Genomic DNA, 22,547 nt, shown 5'->3' on the forward strand with positions numbered 1-22,547 from the left:
GTCACGATCCGTCGAAGTCATAGCTCATTCACGTTCCTTCGTCGAATTGCTTCCCGTGTCGAACTCCTCTAAAGAATTCCTCGTTTGACTCCTCAAAGTCGAAGTCCTCGCTGAATCCGAACCTCCAAACTAATCCTCGTTGCAGAACCTCACGAGGATTTCAGCGAGGTAGACGGGCGAACCCTCGCTGAAATCAGTTATAGCTCGTTTATTTTTCTCGGTTACACGACTCTATGTTATGTTCGTTACAGCGAGGTTATAAACACGGTTCATTCGTTTTGAGGTTACTGTTACAAGCCTGTTATCCGAGCGGTACCGCGGTAATGGCCCTCTCGGTTATAAATCCTGTACCTCTCAGTTATAACTCGGTTATAATCGAGCGGGCCGGGTCGACGGGTCGCGTCTGAATGAATGCGGTGGGACCGACTGTGCTGATTTGTCAATAGCCCGTTGGAGGACGCATGTATCGCTGCGTACGTCTTATGTACGCAAATTTTTTCCCTGATCATGGCAGACTATACTTTATGTCGTCTTTTATTTTGTGCTTTTGGAATCTTTGTCTGTGAACTTGTAATCTTTATACCTTCAACTTCTGATAGAATGCATCTGCTACGGGTGAAGCCATCGATAAAGACGGATGGTTTAACAGCGGTGATATAGGTTGGATTGTGCCCAAACATTCTGCTGGGATTAGCCGTCAATGTGGAGGCATGCTTGTTATTGAAGGACGTGCAAAGGATACAATTGTTCTCAGCACAGGTGTAATGTTTACATTTATCTTTCGAAGATGAATTTAACAATTTATTTTTGTTCCTTTTTCAAATTAAAGGATTGTGGGCTGATCTTATATATTATAGATGGCAATCATCTCTGCATTTAACTCAGAAACTTTCTTGAAGCATCCATAGGTATCTATTATTCTATCACTAGGATGTAGTGGGTTCATTAAACTTTTTTTCTTTATTCTTATGTCAAACTGACAAGAATCTTGTTACTTGGTGGCAAAATATAAACTACTTTGCCCAAAATGCTCGTAGTTCAGATTTTCAGACCTAACTTTAAACATCATTATCCTTAGATTCTTTCATGAGCGCAGCTTTGTTGGATACTGCAATGGTAGTTAGCCTTTGCTAAATGCCTGATTGTTGAGACACGTGATCCGCTGCTTCTTTTGTTTTTCTTTATTTCCCAACTAAACCTGAACATTAAAATGAATGAATATTTATAATCCCCATTTGAACTGGGGTCTCCAATTTCAAGCCAGCTTGCGACCCCCCTCAGCTGTCTTTTCACTTTTCGTTACAAGCCAGCCCTCAGTTAAGAAACAGAGCCTCAGGGCCCTCAGTAAGCGTGAGGAAGTTCCAAAATGTAAACAGCAAATCTTCATGATATAACAGCAAGTCGTTTGGAGCCTTTTTGTCAATTAATTCAAAGACGGCAGATTATCCTAAAATATATTGATATCTGTGCAAAACTAGGTGAGCTCTACTGAAGGCCTTCAATTGGTTAAATTGGTGGCTATGATGCATAGATACTTGTATGGCTGATAATTTTATTGCTGAAGTTCATGAAAGACTTTACAGGGCGCACCGATTAAGGTCCCAAAATGATAATTAAAATTAAAAGAATGAGTAATAGTAACCGTCAATGGTGAAAGATTGCATTGATGGTCAAATCCATGATGACATGTTACATCAAACAGCAAATCCATTACACTTATCAATAGCATCCTGGTCATTTAAATGTTAAGGAAATCTTCTTGATGTAAGAGCAAGTTGTTTGAAACCTTTTTTTCAACGGTGAATGATTGCATTGATAGTGTTAACTGATGTCATAAGTGTCAAATCCTTGATGACATGTTACATGAACCAGCAAATCCATTACGCTTATCAATATTGTCCTTTGAATGTTAAGGAAATCTTCATGATATATGAGCAAGCCGTTTGGAGCCTTTTTGTCAATTAATTCATAGTCAGGAGATTATCCTAAAATATATTGATATCCGTGCAAAATCAGGCGAGCTTTACTGAATGCTTTGTCAACGACACCTTCTAGCAACCTTTGTTCAATTGTGGCTATGATGCATAGATAATTGTATGGCTGATAAGTTTATTGTTGAAGTTCATGAAAAACTTTACAGTGAGCACCAATTAAGTTCCCATAATGATAATTAAAATGAAAAGAAGTAGTACTACTAACCGTCAGTGGTGAAAGATTGTATTGATAGTGTCAATCGATGTCATAAGTTTCAAATCTATGGCGACATGTTACATCAACCAGCAAGTCCATTACACTTATCAATAGTTTACTGGTCATTGAATTTTAAATTTTAAATATAATTGAACTTATTAATCTACCATTGTAGAAAAGTCACTATTTTATCCTATCAGCGACCGAGTAATCTTTCAAATGGGTTGAAACTGCTCCATTTAAGAAAGTTACTGTTTTGGAAGTAATTAACTTTTCACTTTGAATATTATTAACATATTTGATGTGCGAAGTCTTATTATTTTAAATAATGTTGTTGCAAGATACGAGAGTCACAGACCAGAGACGCGATCGACATGGAACCGTATGCTTGAGGTTCAGCTCCCATGATACCATGGTTCCGTCTCGTGATCACAAGATTAACGGGCCCCGTTAATCCTTTTTGATTTATTTACCTTTCTTTCAGCAAGCTTACTCCTTTTGTGTCGTTTCTTCTTAGTTTCCTATTTTCCTATTTTCCAATTAGGTATTTTCTATTAGGGAATTTCTATACATGCTGTAGTTTATGAACTTTGAGGGATTTCTCTTTGATTTATGCTTTTTTTTTGCAATTGGTGTGTCTGTAACTTGCTCAGAAATACGTGATGGATCCTCTATGCTGATTCATTGTTTGACCGCTGCTTTGAGTAGGGACAGCTGATGAATTCATTAAACCTGCTGTCCAACAGCAGGTTCCGCCTTCTATACCCTTCCAAATTCCGTCAAATTCACATATTATTTCACCCTTGCCATTTCACAACTAACTCCCCACCAAACTCACTTCCTAAATACCTTCTGGGAGTCCTAGAATGATATCATATGGTATCTGAGCCCGACAAACCTTAGATATGGACTTAATTCTTGATAACCAAACAAAGAGTGTTAACAATATCTAAAATGACAAAGCAAAGCCACCCTAATGATAATTGCATTGACAAGAAATCTCAACCGAAAGGATCTATTTTTAAAAAGCAATCTTTCAAATTGTAATGCAAATAATACAAAAGTAAGCTCCCCTATGATGGCCACTTAGATAAATAATTTTAACTGAAGGTTTATATTTTCAAAATCAAGCTTCTAATTTGTAAATAAAAATAATATAATAATAAATGCTTTGAAGAAGGGCATGTTATAAGTAAATCTCAACCAAAAAATATCCTAGTTTCAAAAATACTCTTGAATCCTAAAACATTATTTTGAGCTCAAGTCAAGATAAAAAATATTAATTCTTGAGAAATTTATATAGTTTTTAAAAATATTAATGTAAAACTTGCTGTTTAAGAGAAAAATTGATCTTCCCCATCACAATGGTTAGTCGTGAATAACAAATTTAAGATTGATGTTAAGTCACAAAGAATCAATATCAAGTGTCTTCTATAGTCACTCTCAAAAAGATATCACACCAACAAAAAAGGTTGACGTGTTCTCTAACCCATAAATTTTCATGCCGACTATACCACAAAAAGTATAATTATGATTGTCTGCTCTATCTAATTCGGTAGTAGCAAATTAGCACACCATTATTACATTATGATTACAAATAAGTCCTATAATTTGTAATGGTCTAAATCTACTAATCGATGAACTATAAACTTCACTTGATAGAGTACAAAATCCTTTATTAGCTAAGCTGAACTTAAAATTATCTCCTAAATAAACATCTATCTCAAGTTTTTAAGATAATTTTGGACGATGCAATTCATAGCTACTGACAAGAATCTTTTTGTTAAGTTGGTTTGACTTCCTCCTCTTGCTATGCAGACCATGGTCAACGACAACCCAAGACTATTTTACAATGGGATCTTAATTTGGTTCATCATTATTGCCCCCAATTTCCTCTCTTAGCAAAAAAATGGTAAATTTCCTTATATTTAAACCCACTTTGCTGCTTCTGTATGCTAAACATTTAGCATTTTGCAACCAGCATTAATCAAACTCTTTTGCTGATGGGAAAGATAATAACCACAGGGACTTCACCAATAGAAAACTTAAAATTAGATATTAAAATATTTAAAAAATTAGGGCAAAATCTTTGGGTGATGTTCTATCTAAAATCTAATTTATATTCTAAAAATTTAACCCAAGCCCACAATTTTACGTTGTAAATCAACTTAAATGGTTTTGATCTTATAATTGAATGCAATAAGATAGAAAATTCAATGTATATAGTTTGGCTTTCTTAAAAATAATGAATGGATATTCGCCTTTCCATATACTTTGTTTGTGTATGATTTTAAGCCTTGCACTTTTAAATCTATTTTTTTTATCATGATTCCATTCATCAAATTGCACATTTATAACTTTATATCCATTTATGTATGAGGATGAACTCACATAGATCGTTTGACTTAAAAATACATGCAAGAGACTTATAATATATGTGAAATTGCTTGGTATCCTTCATATTGAATTGTTCTTATATAATTGGTGAAGGATACGCACTTTCTCTGGTTAGTATTAACTATTAGCAGAGTTGTCACATCTAATAAATAAGTAATCTTGTTTTTACTGTTCTCTTGTTTCCATTTTGTTCATGATTATCATAGTTTAAAGTAGATTGTTATGACTTTTGTTTGATTGTATAGGTAGGTGAAAATGTTGAACCCACCCTCAGAACTTGAGGAAGCTGTGATGAGGAGTAACTTGATTCAACATATTGTGGTCATTGGTCAGGTGCTCTAACAAAATCTCACTGCACTTCCTTTTCTGAGACACATTAATCCGTTAACCTGTTCATAGTATCAAGATATAATTTTTTATTTGTTTTTTCTAACATTTTTGTATATTTGCAATTGATATAATTTCTATAGATCACCATTTAAATCGTTTGTAATTATCAAGGATATGGATTCCAACTTGGTACTGGATTTTTCCTTTTTTATTTTTGTTTGTTATAATCTTGGGTAATGAAGATCTCTGTTGATTCTGAAAATATTGGCATGGCTTTGTCAAAAAATATATTTTTTCAAGTGATTCTGAGTTGATGTTTAATATGGCAGATCAGATTTTAAGCTAAGGCAATAGCTATCAATTATACCCTCTTATAAGGACTTATTTGATTTGAGGTTTCCCATAAGTGCAACTCCCTATAATTAATCACCTGTTTTGATTAGAAGAGATAATTAAGGCTAATTAGTGGGCTCTATACTATTTCGCTTTAGTAGCAATAATGGGGATTGTAAGAATGGATATACTATTAGTTTATAATGAGGAAGTGAATGATTGCAAACTGGATTTAAATCTCAGTTCTATATTCTTGAGAAGGACCTTGATGTACTTAATTAATGGAAGTAGTCGACTTAACTTTATCCAGTAATCTTGTTGGTAATTGTGGAAACCTTCTTAGGTGTTTTGTGGGACATTGCATCCAACAGTGGGATCTAGGTGTTTTTAGAGACGCAATCGAAGGCTCTCCAATCCCTGTTGATTACAACAATTCTACTACTTTTAACATGACCGACGTAACTCCATACTATGAGGAGACAAAAGTTTTGACGAATGAGGTTGAAGCTCCCCCAACCTCGGGAGACTTATGCAGGTGTCTGTACTTGGACCAATTTAGTCCACGGTTTCTGAGGGCCAACCGGTCCTCTAATTGTCTCGGGAGTGCCGACCAATTGGAGTGGAGCCCACTCCTAGTTATCTAGGGCTAAATTTGTGCTTTCTTGGTATTTAGGGTTTATTTTTTGGTATGATTTGTTTCGGGACAGCTGTCGGTGTCTTCTTTTCCCATTTCTAGGGCTATATCCGATGGTTCTAAGTGGTGCTCCGGTTTTATCTTGTTCCCGAGGTGGTGTATATCTCCTTCTACCCATCCCCCACTCTCTTCTGCACCCATTCCCTTCACCCTAACCACTCCCCGATTGTTGCCGTTACTGACCTGCTGTTTTTCTCATCCAAAATTGATGTCGCCGCTCAAGACAGCACCCCTGCCGCTATCCTTGCTACTCACCCCTTCTCCCTTGCTGCGCCACCCTACAACGTGCTAGGCTTTTGCCACCTACCAGTAGATCCAAATCTCTAGCCGGCACCACTGCCACCCTAGATCAAACCCAAGTTCTAGTGTTGTGTATTGTTTTGTTGCAATTTCAGATTTTCATGTTGTTTTATTGTAATTTCATATTTTGAATTCAGCAATAATATTTATTTTCCATTGAATGCTTACTAAATTCCAATATCAACGACTTTTTTATATGGAAAAGGCTACCATAATCCTTTGAAATTTAAAGTGAGATGTCCAAGGTGTAGAACCTAGTTAACTTGGAAGCAAAGTGGTAGTGAGGTTTGACTTTTTTTAGATTTGGCCAAAAGAGCAATCCTGACAGTGAATGACCATGCAGGTTGAGGCGATTGCTCAGGACAAATTACCAAGCGAGGTGGCTCATTCAAAAAAGACGACACCCAAATGAAGTATTGACTATAGCAAGTCGTCAAGAAGAATGAATTATTGAGATTAGTCACCGACAGGTGGCCTTCTCTGGAAGAGGCGCCAGTGATGCATCAAGATGGTTATGCATGAGGCCATCAGGAAGTGTTCTCTCGGGACCAACGGCCAACAACCTGCTGAGACAAAATGGACACCCTGAAGAATTGGACTAGGGCTAGGAGCTTGAGAGGACTTTAAGCCAGGGAAGGACTGTTCTTGGGAGTGTCCACCAGGGCCCTATAGGGATTAAAAGTCTAGTAATTTAGTTGGTTCATTCTAAGACAAAGAATTGGAAATTAAAATCTGAACTAGGATAACTGAGGTACCCAAAGTAAGGTTAATAAAGTAAAACTAATTGATGCTGGGAAAAATAATATAGCATTGGTACGAGTCCTTTCTTATTTGATAGTTCTGTTCCTTGCTCTATTTTATTATCTACATAATTTGTTGATAATTCTGTTCCTTGCTCTATTTTGTCTACATAAATTGTTATTGGTTAATCTAGTGTCATTGTTTTTTTTTTTATCAAAATTGACACGTCATAAAACTTATTGTGGATATTTCTTTTATTTGCTTAGTGATTTTACTTGCTTTCAAATTCTTCCTGAAAATTTTCAAATATTTGCCATATTTCCTTATCATTTAGGCTAGATTTCTAGTATCGCCTGTCTTCCTTCAAATGAAACAGAGTTATTGAAGAAATTGACCACTTGCGATATACAAAATTTTAATTTTCCATTACTTATAAGTATCCCATGTATCATTTTAGAAACTTATCCCTTAATCCCTGCATCAAGTTGTAAGTCTACAGAACCAAATCCTGATACGGTTGGTATAAGAAATCACTGTCCTTTAGTTGGTAACGTGATAGATCCATGACACTTCATGAAGAACAAACACAAAAACAGGGACACGATGTAATTGAAAGAAATAGGACACAACGTGTCAGGGACACATTTAATATTTAAATAACTATTAATATAAAATATTTTTTTCTATTATTATTTATTAAAGACATCACAAAACTAAGTTTGCAAGAATAAACTTTAACTTGTATTATGGTACTTCATGTTTATAAAATTAATTTTTAAAATTAAATATATATAATATGTTTCAAAAGAATTTCCTTAATTTATCTATTAAAATTTGAAATATATTACGATTACACCTTGTTTAGTTAATTAAGTTAAAATTTAATTTTTCGAATTCCAATAAATATATAGATTTAAATAACTTTTAACTTATTATATATAAATGTGTGTGTGTGTGTGTGTGTGTGTGTGTGTGTGTGTGTGTGTGTGTGTGTGTGTGTGTGTGTGTGTGTGTGTGTGTGTGTGTGTGTGTGTGTGTGTGTGTGTGTGTGTGTGTGTGTGTGTGTGTGTGTGTGTGTGGTGTGTGTGATAAACTAAGAAATATATGACGTTCGTTTGGCCTGCGAAACCATTTTATTTGCCGACAAATTCCCCTATTTAATATGAAAAATTAAATAGGGTTTATTTTGAGTTGGGTTCAGAAAAGCTTCCTATAAGGGCAAGCTCCTATAGTTAATTACATCTTAGACAACCGTAGTCACCTAAGAATACTCTCAATAAAAATCAGGAAAAAGTATCTTCAAGGAGGTCAAAAAGATAGGACTTTTCAACGAAATCGGACAAAGAGTTCTGTAAAGGAGAATGGTTAAAACTTGGAATATTTATTGTAGAATCTAAAGGAGGAAGACTAGGAGATGTCACAGATCCGAAGGAGAACCTCGGTGACATCCCAGTCTACCCTATGGTTTGACTTCAGTTTCGAGGAGAAATTATTTAAGTGTTTCATTCTAATTAGGGCTTACATTCGTATGAAACGATCACACAAACAGTCTGGAAGATATGATGATTTAGGTCGTGATGAACGACAACCTCGGAATCCTAAAACGAGTTAGTGTTTAGATTGCACAGTAGAACTGTACAAATGTCTAAAAGAAAAGTTGAGGATGATTTATGTCGCACCACATGTCGCACCACACGAACGACCTCGAAATCCTATGGATTGTTGTTTAATTCTAAGGAATGAATGATTTAGCTGAGGAAGACATGTTCTGATGTTTCTGATGTTGAGGATGGTCGTGCTGTCCACCGTGCTAGCTCCAAACTTCTTGTCGTGATGAGTTCAAGTTTTCTAGGGTGTCAGGTTATGATGTCAAATCCAGCGGCCCTATGGTTATAGTTCTTCAAACATTTTATAGGAAACATGTTGAAGTTGCACAGTGTATAATATAACAGTAGAGTATGTAGTACAGGACAAACAGTAGAGTATGCAGTAAAGAGAACAGTACAACATGCGGTGTAACGGAAAAGTAAGAAGTACAGTAGGTAGGTGATTTGCAAGAAAGTAATATGCTGTAAACAGAAAGCAAACTTGTATTCCTGGTAGATCTGCAGTTCCTTAGGTGTAATTGATGCGACAGACACAAGCAACAAAATTTGAGGAAGCGGGTTGAAATGCTTTATATAAATGAAAACAAAGAAACGTCGTCCCGAAATCTCGGGAAAAATCGTCAAAAGACTCACGACAAGAAAAATGTGAGGAAATCGACGAATCGACAAATTGATGAAAATTGTAGAAAAACACAGGAAAATCCCGAAAAGAGACCACGAGTACTTTGTCCAAAAATTCCAAGAAAACATATGAAAAAGTCTGAAAAGAGGGGACCGCAAGCACTCGGGTCGAGGCTAGGCTCAACTATATATTAGTACTCGAGGGTCGTCGAAGGCTACTCGGTTACCCGGATGTATAAAGCCCGCCACTCAACTAGAAAGGTGTCCTATCGAACCTAACTCAGGAGGGTACTCCTTAGCCCAAACAGGTAATCAACAGATGGACAACCAATGTTTAAAATGTATTTAAAATTTATATTTTTAGCATGCACATAAGTTTCAAGCATACAAAAGGGATTGTATCAATTTTATTTGTAGCGAAAAATATATTTTTGTTTTAGAAAAAAATGGTGTATCTATTCTTATCAAATTTGTTTGTTATCAATTTTGAAAAGTAGTTGTCCACGAGTCGATCGCGCTGTTGGGCGTAGGGCCACCAACACCTAAGAAGGTTCGGATCAACTCTCACTAGTCTTATGTCAGTGAATGATACTGTCATCCTATAGCTCACCGGGTTCCTGAATCGGATCCTGATAGGTTCCTGAATCGGATCCCGATGTCGTAGGATGACATATCATTTTGCTCTATCTCCGGTGTGCCTTTGTCATCACCGCCCTAAGCCCCAAAATAAAACCAAACTACTTGCGACCTTGCTTGATGGTTTCACGTATAGAAAAAGGCTATACGTGGACGCTTCATATGTTAAATAAGCATAAAAACATATGGCTAAAACCACATAAATGCTCACAGCCAAGCTCAATACAAAAAGATGAATAGCAGCTAAGGCTCTCGGCCAAGACAACCCTCAAGGGAGCCAACTACTAAGGCTCACGGTTCAGGGCAGCAAGGAACAGCTGCTAAGGCCCACGACCAAAGGCAACTCAAGGAACAACAGGTAAGACTCACGGCTAAGGCACTAAGGCACGGCTAAGGCAACCAAAAAGGAAAGGGGGAGCTGTTAAGGCTCACGGCCGAGGCAACCAAAAGAACCACCTGTGGCTACTATGCCCTTTCAACATACATAAGAGGATAAATAAAATGATTTTAATTTTTGGATGACAAAAACTTGATTCATCAACAAAATTCACATCAACAAAATTCAAGATAATAAAGCCCAACAAGAAGAGCCAAGCAATCCCAAATGACGCACCAACAGGCTCACGAGTAAGACCAAGAAAAGGTCTGAACAAACTCCATCACAAGCTCTCAGGTAGGAGCCAGAGAAGGACCCAGAAAAGCACAGAACAACCCCTCAACAAGCTCTCGGGTAACGGCCAAAGCAAGCAGAATCGAGCCATTCAAGGCCAAAACAGGGCCCGAGCATAGATTAAAACCCGAGCTTTAACGGAAATTAAAACTCCAGCCACCTCAAGGTAAAACCGAGTCATTCAAAGCCAAACAATAACCCACATGCCTTTGAAACATCAATTTATGGAGCCATTATACATCTTAAACAAGAACAACAACATAGAGAACACATTCGGGCCACAAACCTAACTATTCCAAGCATGAAATAGTTTACAACAGATATTTGAGCAAAAGGATGTCTCACGAGGAGCTAAACCAAGCCATCAAAACAAGTTATAGGGCTTTCCAAATTAAATAAATTTTCTCATAACATGTATTTCGAGTAAGGAAAAGCCACAGGGAGCCAAAACCGAGCCCCAATAGAGGCTAAAAATCGAGCCCAACAAAGGCCAAAAACCGTGCCATCCGGTGGCTAAAACAAATCCACCTCAACATGTGTTTCATATGAGAAGAATAACGTGAAGTAGAGAAGCATGCATAAACCTCAAAGTTAACATTTCAAGGCCTCCAAAAATTCTTTTTTTCTCAACCAATACTTGAACAAAAAAGAGCAGTGATAAATCAAACACCAAGCCTTCAAAATAAGTTCCGAGGGACTTTCAAAATAAATCTTTTCATACTCCATATAGATTTCGAACAAATGAGGTAACCACAGAAGCTAAAACCGAGCCCCACATATATATGAAAAGAAAAGCGGGCTCTCTAGTATTCATTTTAAGCAAGAGTGATAGAAATAAAAAGCTTTATGATGCATTCCGACATGTATTTCAGAGGAGCAAATCTCGTTTCAAAGCTACATCCATAATACTTTCAAATACTTCAAGCAAAAAGAAGGCATCCAATAACATATTATATTTTCATTGATTATAGCAAATAATCAGGACTAACTCCTAGAACATGCTCAAAAACCTACTTTCATATTCTTGAATGGTGAATATCACAAAATACATAAAGTATATTAGACTAGCATGCTGTACAATCCAAAGAAAAACTATTCCCAGCAGCTTGGCCGAGAGAAATCGAAAAAAAGCAATGCACAGAGGAGGGGGAGAAGTACCTCTTTAATGCATAACTAAAGTAAAAAGTTAAGAAAATACTTCACAGCCTAAACTCCTCTCCAACAGCAAGAGGAAGCCAATCCAAGCACCAAGAACTTCCAACAACTAGAGAAAAAGGTGAGAAATAAATTTGGCAGAGTTTTCCCTCCCTCTCAGAAATTTTCGGCCCACTTGAAACGCACCAAACGAAAGCCTCATATAGACCAGAAAAGGAAAAGGAATGATTAAGAGATCGCATATGACTCAAGAGATCGAGAGAGGCAGAGGATTAGATCCTCGCAGAGGATACGATCCGCGGCAGAGAAGATCGAACTCAGAATGCAGAAGATAGGATACGACGGATGGGCGTCTGCGAGAGGGCGAGGGGCGAACGCGGGAACGAATCTCTCCAACGGCACGAAGGAGCGGGCCAGGCAACCGAACAAGCCAATTTAGGGCCCCACAGGATCGAGACACAGAAGAGGGGAGGGGGAGAAAAATAAAATTAGGTTAGAGATTAATACAAGTTATTAATTATAATAATAATAATAATAAAATATTATTTCTTATTATAATTAACACTTAAATGTGTATTTTTTTCCCAGACGTGTCGTCATAGTGAAACGAACGTCCCCCTAAGCAAAATCGACATTCCGGGTGCGTCGACGTCAAAAACTCGGCTCGAGCTCAATCAAACAGGACGGCACGGCGAAGAGCATGACTGCGTCAGATCAACGCGTACAGTCAATCCTAAGGCCAACAGTTCTATAGGATGCTCCTTGAGTTTCTCCACAGTAGCCTTACCTACTAAGTAATAGCAGTCAAAACTACCATGCGGAACGTCAAGTCAAACGAAGAAAAGCTCAGAATTTCTAACGGGGAGGGCTCCTTTGCTAGTTTTCTAGGAGTAGTTGACAAGGAAGTCCTATGGCTAGACCTTAGGCTATTAAAGAGGAGAAAAACTACACCTTCGCCAAAAGTGAGGTCAACAATATATTATCACTTACAAATCTACGGAGGCTTCGACTCCACTTGGCTTCAACGAAGAGAAGCTTCAGTGCAAGCATCGCAAAGTTCGAGGGGTGTTTGGATTGGCTTCAGGAAATAGTTTTGACTCCTGCTCAGCTTGCGACAAAGAAGATTATGGATTTCATTTTAGTTTGTGTAGGTTCAACTTCGATGAACAAAAGAGAACTACAATTAATTCAAAAGTTAACTTCAATGACATCGGAAATATAACTTTTGTTACTAAAATCAAATAGAAGTACAACTTACACACTCGGAACTAGGAAATAACTAAACACAACACAAACCCAAACTACGGCTTAGGTCAAGGTGGTGGCTGGTTCGGTGGATTGGAAGTGGGGAGGCCGGTTGTAGGAGGGGGCGTGAAAGGTGGTCGTGGGGTAGCAGATAAGGGTAAGTGAAAGTTGGTCGTGATAGGGAAAATGGTGGGGAAGGAGTTACGTGCAGTGGGAGACAACAGGGAGCAGGGAACTTACGAAACGAAGGCTGGGTGGTGAGGGAGTTGTGGATGTCATGGGACTGAAAGTAGGCCGCAGAAAAGCTACGAAAGGTTCATGGCTTATTGGCGGTTGGAAGCTGCGGGTAGAGTGGAAGCTAGGATGACTAGGAGATAGGGGAGGTTGTTACGACTGCAGGAACAATAAAGGTGTTGTACTTAGGATGGTTGCAGCAATTACATTGGCGGCGGCAGCAAATGGAAGGTTGCAAAGGATGAAATGTCGAGCATAATAACTTACCTCAGAATGAGATACAACCTAGAAGGAAGAACTTGAGATTTTGGTGGCTAGCCCGACAGAAAACTTAATAAAGGAGTAAAACATATTTATGATAGATAACTAGAAGGGGAAGACTCCTCCCCTATGGCGGCAACCCGAACCCATCAATAAGGGCTGATCGGCCCTGCTTTCCCCTTATCTGAATTGGGTTGAGCCTGTTTAGCTGGCTCAGCCCCACGTCAACAACACTCGGGTTCGACGAATGCAGGATGGTTCTTTGACACTCTACTCTTACAAACGAAGAGAGAACTACTTATGCTTGGCTTCGATGAATATTTGATGCATGATGCATCTTTGATGCTCGCCTTTGACTAATGTTAGAGGGAGCTTTAACGTGACGAGAGAGGAGGTGACTTCGACTATGAGGTAGAATTAAGTTTATACATATATTTATAAATTCTTTTTACTTCCGGTGTTTCTTTTTTTTTTCCAATTGTGTTGGAATGTTCAATGCGGTATTGAGGAGTGTCCTTAACATGTTAGTGTTCAAAAAAATTCAGGCACATATTTTATAATGTCGGATAATCAGATAAGTGTGGGTATCTGATATGTGTTCGATGCGAGGACAACACATTTTGAGAATTGTCAGTGCTATATAGATGACACCAGATTGTCGTCCAAAAATGTATAGAACACGTATCATTTAGCGTCCTTCTTTACTCCTGTTTTTGAATTTTACTCCCTTGAGTATATCAAATTCTTTTGCTCTCTATGTTCAACATTTATTCTCTCTGCAATCATTCTTAAGGCGTGCTAATAGCTGGTTGAGTTGTTGATTTTTGTTTTTAATTGATCAACATTTATTATTGTTAATTAATTTATTTTATTTTTATCACTTTCTGTGTTCAACTAAAATAGTTCTTTAATTGCATCCTGTCAGATGAAGTATTGATCTCTACCCCTCAATATTTAATTCTATTGTATTGTAGGATCAACGTAGGCTTGGAGCTCTTGTTGTCCCAAATATGGATGAGGTTTTAGCGTCAGCTAAAAATCTTTTGTTAGTCAATGATGAGAATCCTGATCTCAGCAAGGACAAAATGCTAGGCCTGTTACATGACGAAGTAAGAAACTGGTAAGGATGCTTTTCAACTACATTTAATGTTGCAATTTTATTCTTCAAGGTGCAATGTTTGATTGATAATGGAACATTAAGTTTTGAAATGACTTGTTGGAGTCTTCTTCCAATCAAAAGTTCTTTAATTATCCTCCTTTTATTTAATATGGGAAAGCATTTGAGGCTTTTATTTGTGTGCATATTGTTAAGAGTTTCCTCTCTGCCTTACTAGATATTGCTAACTTGCTCTTGGATTGTCCAACCTGGTTTAGTTCCTTATTTAACAATTAATCGACAATTTGAAGGTCCACCTAAACCTCGCTGTGGTGAAGTTAAATTAATTTTCTTACATGATGTATGTTTCAGTAATGATCTTGGTCAACGCCCTGTGAAAATATTTTTTTTCATGTTTGCCTTGCTTAACTAATCGCATTCATTCACCTTTAGTTACCAAAATCTTGGTTATGATTTGACCAGTTTGTCATGGTCCATCTGGGAAATTTGGAATTTTCAAGACATGATAGAACGATCTGATAATAGAATTATACTAATATAATATTTACAACAATTCTTAACAATCATTCAAACAATAAAAAGCTATTAAATCAGAAGATTTTTAAAATATCATCTAAACACAAAAATATCTAGTTTGCAATAATAAATTTAGTAAAGAAACATAATACTAGATACAATATTTTCTTGGTACCTATTTTTATTAGCTCTTCTTTTCCTTTAAGCATATTGTCTCTTGTCAGTCTTTTAACTCAAAGGAATTTTTCGTGTAATAAGAAGTTAAATAACAGATTAAATTATAAAGCAACTTGGTGAATAATTTAAGTTCTAATATATACTATATTTTATGCGAATGTTCTAACATGCATGCTATTTAAAATTTATTAAACATTAAAATTTATTTTATCATAATTTTTTAACAATTTTTTAAATTTAAGAAGTCTTTAGGAGTACCGTCTAAAATATTCTATCAATTATGTCACGACCCAACCCGAGAACTTAGAGTAAACCAAGATGAGAACGGACAGTTGGGCGGTAAAAATAAATATTTCTAAAGAGTAACATTAGTTCACAATAACACTCAAATATAGAAGAGCCACTAATCTACAATAAATAAGTAAAACATCCTTCAACATCACACATGTGATCATCTAATTTGACACAGACAAACAATATAATAAAAGTGATAAAACATATAAATTAAGCAAATTACTACCTATTTTTACTAGTTGCTCCTCTTGTAAACAAATTTCCTCCTATCAGTCATCTCATTTTAGTAGACCTTTTCAAGAAAAAATAGTTCAACAATAGATTAAGTTTAAGAGCAATTTAGTGAATAATTATCATTTCACATTAAATCTTTATGCAAATGCCTAACAGGATTGCTCAAAGAAATATGATTGTCAATCTAAAAAGTAAACTTTACATTTTTTTTTTTATAAAATTCTTTTTAAATCATCGTAATCAATATTATTTTTATCTTTTTAATAATTATGTTTTTCATTTCCTTTTTCATTAAGAAGCTGTCTCAGGAGCACCATCAAAATTACTTTTCATTTCCTTTTTCATTAAGAAGCTGTCTCAGGCGTCTCAGGAGCACCATCAAAATTATTTTTATCTTATACCATAAAAGCAAAATCATTTCCATTTTTTCTATTTTATGTTATGAAGGTATAACCATTTTCATTTTCTTTTGTCTTTAACATGCACAAATATGTCCTTATTAATGTAGCAACTTTCTTCTTCCTCAGATCGGATTGTTCTTCTGACTATAAATCTTGATTTATATTTTTAATAACAATTAAATGTTATAAAATTACAAAAATCCATTTAAGTAATTAAATAAAAAGTAAATTCTAACTTTTTCTTTATTCAATGGATTCATTCACCTCTATCTTGCTCGAACTCGCATACAAAGTCACTTGGTTCAAAACATAACCTTATTATTGATTGTTTTTCTAATTAAATGAGTACCTCAAATAAATAAACCCATAATTCTTATCTAGTTATCACCTCCTTTATTGTACAATCCTCAATTTGGATTTGAATAGCCTTTCTTTTACACTTCTCGATGCGGGCGTTGGGCAAGACGCTGGATCAGTTTGGTCCTGGTTGTGGAAAGTTAGATCAGTCTCTCTATGCATAGGGTTTCCGTGCAGTTGGAGTGGGGCCCACTCATAATACTACTAGGTCTACTTAAGTGTTTCTTTGACGTTTCGGATTTAATTATCTTATTAATTTGAGTTTTTAGAGTTGTTGGCTTCTTTTTTCCCTTTCTAGGGCTGTATCTAAGGGTTCTGAGTGGCGCTCGAGCTGTATCTCGTTCCTTTTACCCTTCCCTCACTCTCTCCCTCATCGATTCCTTTCACCCTATCCTTATTAATGTAGCAACTTTCTTCTTCCTCAAATCAGAATGTTCTTCTGCTTATAAATCTTGATTTATATTTTTAATAACAATTAAATGTTTTAAAATTGAAAAATCCTTTTAAGTAATTAAATAAAAAGTAAATTCTAAATTCAATGGATTTCTTCACGTCTATCTTGCTCGAACTCTCTTACAAAGTTGCTTGGTTCAAAACATAACCTTATTATTAATAATTTTCTATTTAAATGATTACGTCAAATAAATAAATCCATAATTCTTACCTAGCTATCACCTCCTTTATTGTACAATCCTCAATCTGAATCAGAATAGCCTTTCTTTTACACTTCCCAATGCGTGCATTGGGTAGGACCCTGGATCGGTTTGGTCTTGGTTGTGGGAACGTAGATCGGCCCTCTCTAAGCCTAGGGTTTATGCACAATTGAAGTGGGCCCACTCATGATTGTAGTAGGTCGATTAAAGTGTTTCTTTGACGTTTTGGGTTTGAATTTCTTATTAATTTGAGTTTGTAGAGTTGTTGGCTTCTTTTTTCCCTTTCTAGGGTTGTATCTAAGGGTTCTGAGTGGCTCTCCAGCAGTATCTCGTTCCTACGGTGGTGTGTATACCCTTTTACCCTTCCCTCACTCTCTCCCGCATCGCTTCCTTTCACCCTCATTGCTTTCCTCTAACTACCACCACCCAAAAAAGTAACTATTATATTGTTCCACGCCCAACCCAACGTTGTTTCCATTCAACAATTTCCTTGCATTTATCTTTTCATCGTGTTGGTTTTTCACTTTTCAGTTTGCTGGCACCTTGTTGAATGCCTTCAACTGCTATTAAATAGCCCCCTCGGCACCACCTATACTCTAAATCCAACCTTAGTTCTAGTGTCATGTTTTGCTCTTGTTCTGTTGCAATTTCATATTTTTTGTTGTTTGTTGTAATTTTAGACTTTGAATCCAATAATATTATTTGTTCTTTTTTTTGTGTTTGTTAAATTTCAGTATCTTTTTCTGGTTCAATGAGTGTAATCCCGCATTGTAAGTTTAAATCAATTAAATATGTATAAAAAAAGTACAAAAATAAAAAAAACTAAATCCTAACCCTAATTTTACCTTTTTAAAATCTCAATTCGATCTATTCTACCACACGACCTGCTAATCCTCCCCTTCTCTTCTCCTTTGCATAGGAGGTGATCGAGCCTCTTTCAAGTGGCGCAACTCCCTTCTTCTGTTCAGACAAGGTGAAAGCTTTCCTCTCCTTTTGTCCTTCGTGCAAATGACATGTGTCGATCCCTCAAGGAGTTCGAAACCTTCTTCCCTTTCCCTTCTCTGTCACACTCAAAGTCAAAGCCTAGAGTTTGTTTCGGTCTTCACACATGAGGCTTCAACCTTCACTTCTCCCTTCTCTCGCACGACACTCCTTTGGCATGTCCTTGGTTGCCCCTTCAACTCCTCCATCTTCAATTTTTCTTCCTTCTTCCTTCTACATTGACTCACCAGCTTGTAAGTTTTTGCTGTCTCATCGGAATGGAGCTATTTTCTACTAATTACAATTGTTGAGATAGCAATTTCCTTTTGAACTGACCTATTAAAAATTTATGTAATTATATATTTATTTATAAACAATTAATACATCCATTTTCTTTTCTTTTTATCTCATTTATTTTTCAAGTTTTTTTTTTTTAATTTCTATTTTCATGCACAGATACAATTGTGTCCCCAATTAGTATCATACGAGGATAACTTTTGATTGAATTGTATGTTAATTTTATTTTATCTATTTCAATTATTAAAACATACAGTAAATTTTCAATGTGAATATAATATATGAAATATTTTTAAAATATTAACATTCATTTTAATTTTTGTTTATATTATTTTGATCTAATCTTTGCAAATCATTCCACAATGATAAAAGAATTGAATTTAGTATAGGTAGAATAGTAATTACTCTCCTAGTTTCACTTTATAAAATAACATCTTGATGAAATTTGTTGATGTTCTTTTTCTGTTGTTTGCTTGCTTCACTTCAGTCCCACTTTATTCTACAATTGGACATGTTGATTAGCATATAATTAAAAAAACTGTACTTAAATAATTTACAATTATTCTTATTTATAATTCATTTTATCTATCTATTATTTTTAAAACTTATTTGATAGTTGCATTTGTACACTATCTTTAATAAAGGTATGTGTATATATTTATATACTCTATCAAAACTAATCTATTCTTATTTAAAATCAGTAGTATAAATTCATATCTTAATTATTCTGCTAATTTTTTTCTGCCAAGTTTCATTGTCTTTTTTTTTTCTATAATTTCTATTTTTAACTAAACATCAATTTCACCTAATCATAAAATTTAAGATGTCAATTTTAAACAATTACTTTTGATCTTTCAAAATTTCACTTTTTTATAAAGCCTTCAATTTTTAAATCCTTCAGCTTACTTTGCTTTCTTCTTTTGCTCAATCCATGATCCCTTCAAATCTCTCAATTCATATAGTCCTCTATTTTTTAAATCTTACATTATTTAATGAATTATTATTAATGTTTATTAAACATTAAATCAAAATATTTATTTTTGAAATCTACAATGTTATATTTGCCCCAATTTTAATTAATTCTTCTGTTCCTCCAATTTGCCCTGTGTGTTGCGAGCCGTCATCCCTTCTTACTTTCCGTAATCTTAGGTTTAATGCTTTAGATGATAGCGAAAATTAATTAACTATTCTATGATTATAATGCTGATAATCTGTTAATCACACTCTTAACCTTGAAATTTATAATGACGTGATTTGGAACACCATGAATTAATCTCAAAAGCTATGAACAAAATTATTCTGCTTGCTTGTTTTCTTCCTATTGTGTGTGTGTGCGTGTGTGCAAGCGCTCGCGCGCAAATGACGTGTGATAATCTGTTAATCACACTCTTAACCTTGAAATTTATAATGACGTGATTTGGAACACCATGAATTAATCTCAAAAGCTATGAACAAAATTATTCTGCTTGCTTGTTTTCTTCCTATTGTGTGTGTGTGCAAGCGCTCGCGCGCAAATGACGTGTCTCGTTGGTGCGGCCTCTGGCGTAAGTCCCTCGGGTCGGGGGTTCGAATCTCGTGGCACGGGCTCTTCAAATCAGGAGCAAGCACACCAGAGTTTTCAACCCTTTAGGGAAATCGATATTTCGTGCCCACTCACCTTCTCAAAAAAAAAAATGTATATATATATATATATATGGATTATGTAAATTAACTGACGTATTTGAGTTATGGTATCTAAAACTGACGAGTTTATTTTTTTCTTTTGTTGGTTTGTTTGCATCATCGAAGGACTAAAGATTGCTCCTTCAATATCGGGCCTATAATGATTGTAGATGAGCCCTTCACGGTAAAATATATTCTGCTTCCATTTCATTGAAATTATCTTCATCAGTTGACGGTCAGAACTGTAATTTTTATCTTTCTGAATTCAGATTGAGAATGGATTATTGACGCCCACATTGAAAGTGAGAAGGGAAAAAGTTATTGATCGGTACAGTGTAGAGATTGCCAACTTGTACAAGTGAAAGCATATGCGGTTACCTTTTCTGTGAACTGGAAGCTTCAAGTGTAATAACGATAAACCTAGCAGTACCAATAAATTGTATAAATTCTTTGTGATACCAACAATAAATCTGTTGAAAAAATTTCAAAAACTTTTACTTTTGCAGAAGGTTAAAGTTGTCTCCTTTTTATTTTTACTGATATTTTCATTTATTTTATCTTCTTGATATATAAGAATGAAACTTTATCAAAAAAATTATTGCATACGGATGTATGCGGTGTCCGATTCTGACCGTAGATCACGGTGATCTACGGTGAGAATGTATTTCGATTTTTTTTTTAAAAAAAAAATTTTAAGTGGGGCCAATTGAAATACATCATGATATTTTCATTTATTTTATCTTCTTGATATATAAAAATGAAAACTTTATCAAAAAAATTATTGCATACGGACATACGATCTACGGTCAGGATCGGACACCGCATGCATCTCTGCATGCGGTGTTCATATGCAATAATTTGTTGTCCGTAGATCACGGTGATCTACGGTGAGAATGTATTTAATTTTTTTTTTAAAAAAAAAAATTTAAGTGGGGCCAACCGAAATACATCATGACTGCAGATCACCGTGATCTGCAATAATTTATCTGCTGTTGTCTTTCTTTCTTTTAACTATGGGTTCAAAACTTTGCATACGGTTAAATTTGTTCAAATGTCCTGAAACTTTCTTCATAGAAATATGGATGTATATATGTATGTAATATATATAGGGAAAGTGTTTGGGAGAATGTCCAGTTGAGTTGAGAGCATTACGCGAGTGATGCTATTTAAAGCCAAATTTCAAATTTTAAATATATTATCAGACTATTTAGTAAATGATTCATTTGTAACTGGAATTAGAAGAAATATTTTACAAGGGCTCATTTAGTTGCTTAAAATATGAAAGCATGGTTTTTAGAATAATACCAAATTTCATATTTATCATATGCTTAAAAATAATAACATGTCAGCAAAAATTTCATGCATCATAGCTTTGCCAAGGGCTCATTTAGTTGCTTAAAATATGAAAGCATATTTTTTAGAATAATACCAAATTTCGTATTTATCATATGTTTAAAAATAATAACATGTCAGCACAAATTTCATGCATCATAGCTTTGTCAAAATTCTTAAAATATTAATAATTTCATATCAAATTGATCAAAATAAAATTTTTATTTTTTTAAACAATTTCTAAATGGAAGTATCAAGCAAAATAAATAAAAAAGAGCTAATTGCTTTAAGAAACTATCAAATTTTGAAGTAAATATGTGGTTTTGGTATGAATGCCTTTGAAATGGCTTGTTGCAACTCAAAAATAAATTAAACTAGAAGCTTATATCAAACAAACTTATGACATAATAAACTAATGATGATAGGTTTATTTAATGCCTCATTATGAATCTCACTTGTGTTGATAGAAAAGCATTGCTATAACTCACATTCTTTTATGTAACTCAAATGATACATTTATGCATGCATGCATGCATCTTGTGTGTGTATCGGGAATTCAGACGTATATGCAGGTATCGGTATACCATAAATTTCTTATTTTTTCTTGCAGAAATCAACCCACTTACTAAAGTGGTTGAACCAAAACCCATATGTCGAATAGACTGAATCGAAGCCCCCCTGCCAAAGTGGCTAAATCAAACTTACATGTTGATCCAATTATGTTTATTCTTTCCAAAAAGGCAACCTAGCCCACCTGTGCAAGGGCAGCTATCAAAGAGGCTATAATGACTAGTAAGGACATCTGTTAACTCCTTATTAATGGTGTCGCCCGACACTTGGGACAATCTCTTCACCCAAACACCACGAACTAGTATTGTACCGACAACACCTGACACCCACAATATGGTATTTTCTTCAATGACATCAGAGGAAGGTCTCGTACTTTACAAGATGTATTACATTAATTATTTTATGAATTTTTCCCTTATGTATAAAAAGTGAGGAAAAAGGAAGGAAATGGCTCTCTCTCTCTCTCTCTCTCTCTCTCTCTCTCACACACACACACACACACACACAATCTCTTTTTTTTTGTCTCTCTGAAATCTTGGGAC

At 35.4% G+C, this 22,547-nt stretch overlaps 1 protein-coding gene across 1 annotated transcript; it reads left to right on the top strand.

Moving 5' to 3' along the window:
- The first annotated feature begins 603 nt into the window (after positions 1-603).
- LOC110018702 (probable acyl-activating enzyme 16, chloroplastic) lies at positions 604-20,588 on the top strand. The gene is made up of 5 exons (XM_020716108.1): positions 604-759; positions 4,837-4,920; positions 14,389-14,534; positions 20,230-20,287; positions 20,373-20,588. The coding sequence occupies exons 2-5, from the start codon at positions 4,843-4,845 to the stop codon at positions 20,463-20,465; spliced, it is 375 nt and encodes a 124-aa protein (XP_020571767.1). The 5' UTR covers positions 604-759; positions 4,837-4,842; the 3' UTR covers positions 20,466-20,588.
- The last annotated feature ends 1,959 nt before the right edge of the window (positions 20,589-22,547 follow it).

Source organism: Phalaenopsis equestris, unplaced genomic scaffold (genome assembly GCF_001263595.1).
Source record: "Phalaenopsis equestris unplaced genomic scaffold, ASM126359v1 Scaffold000032, whole genome shotgun sequence".
Taxonomy (NCBI): domain Eukaryota; kingdom Viridiplantae; phylum Streptophyta; class Magnoliopsida; order Asparagales; family Orchidaceae; genus Phalaenopsis; species Phalaenopsis equestris.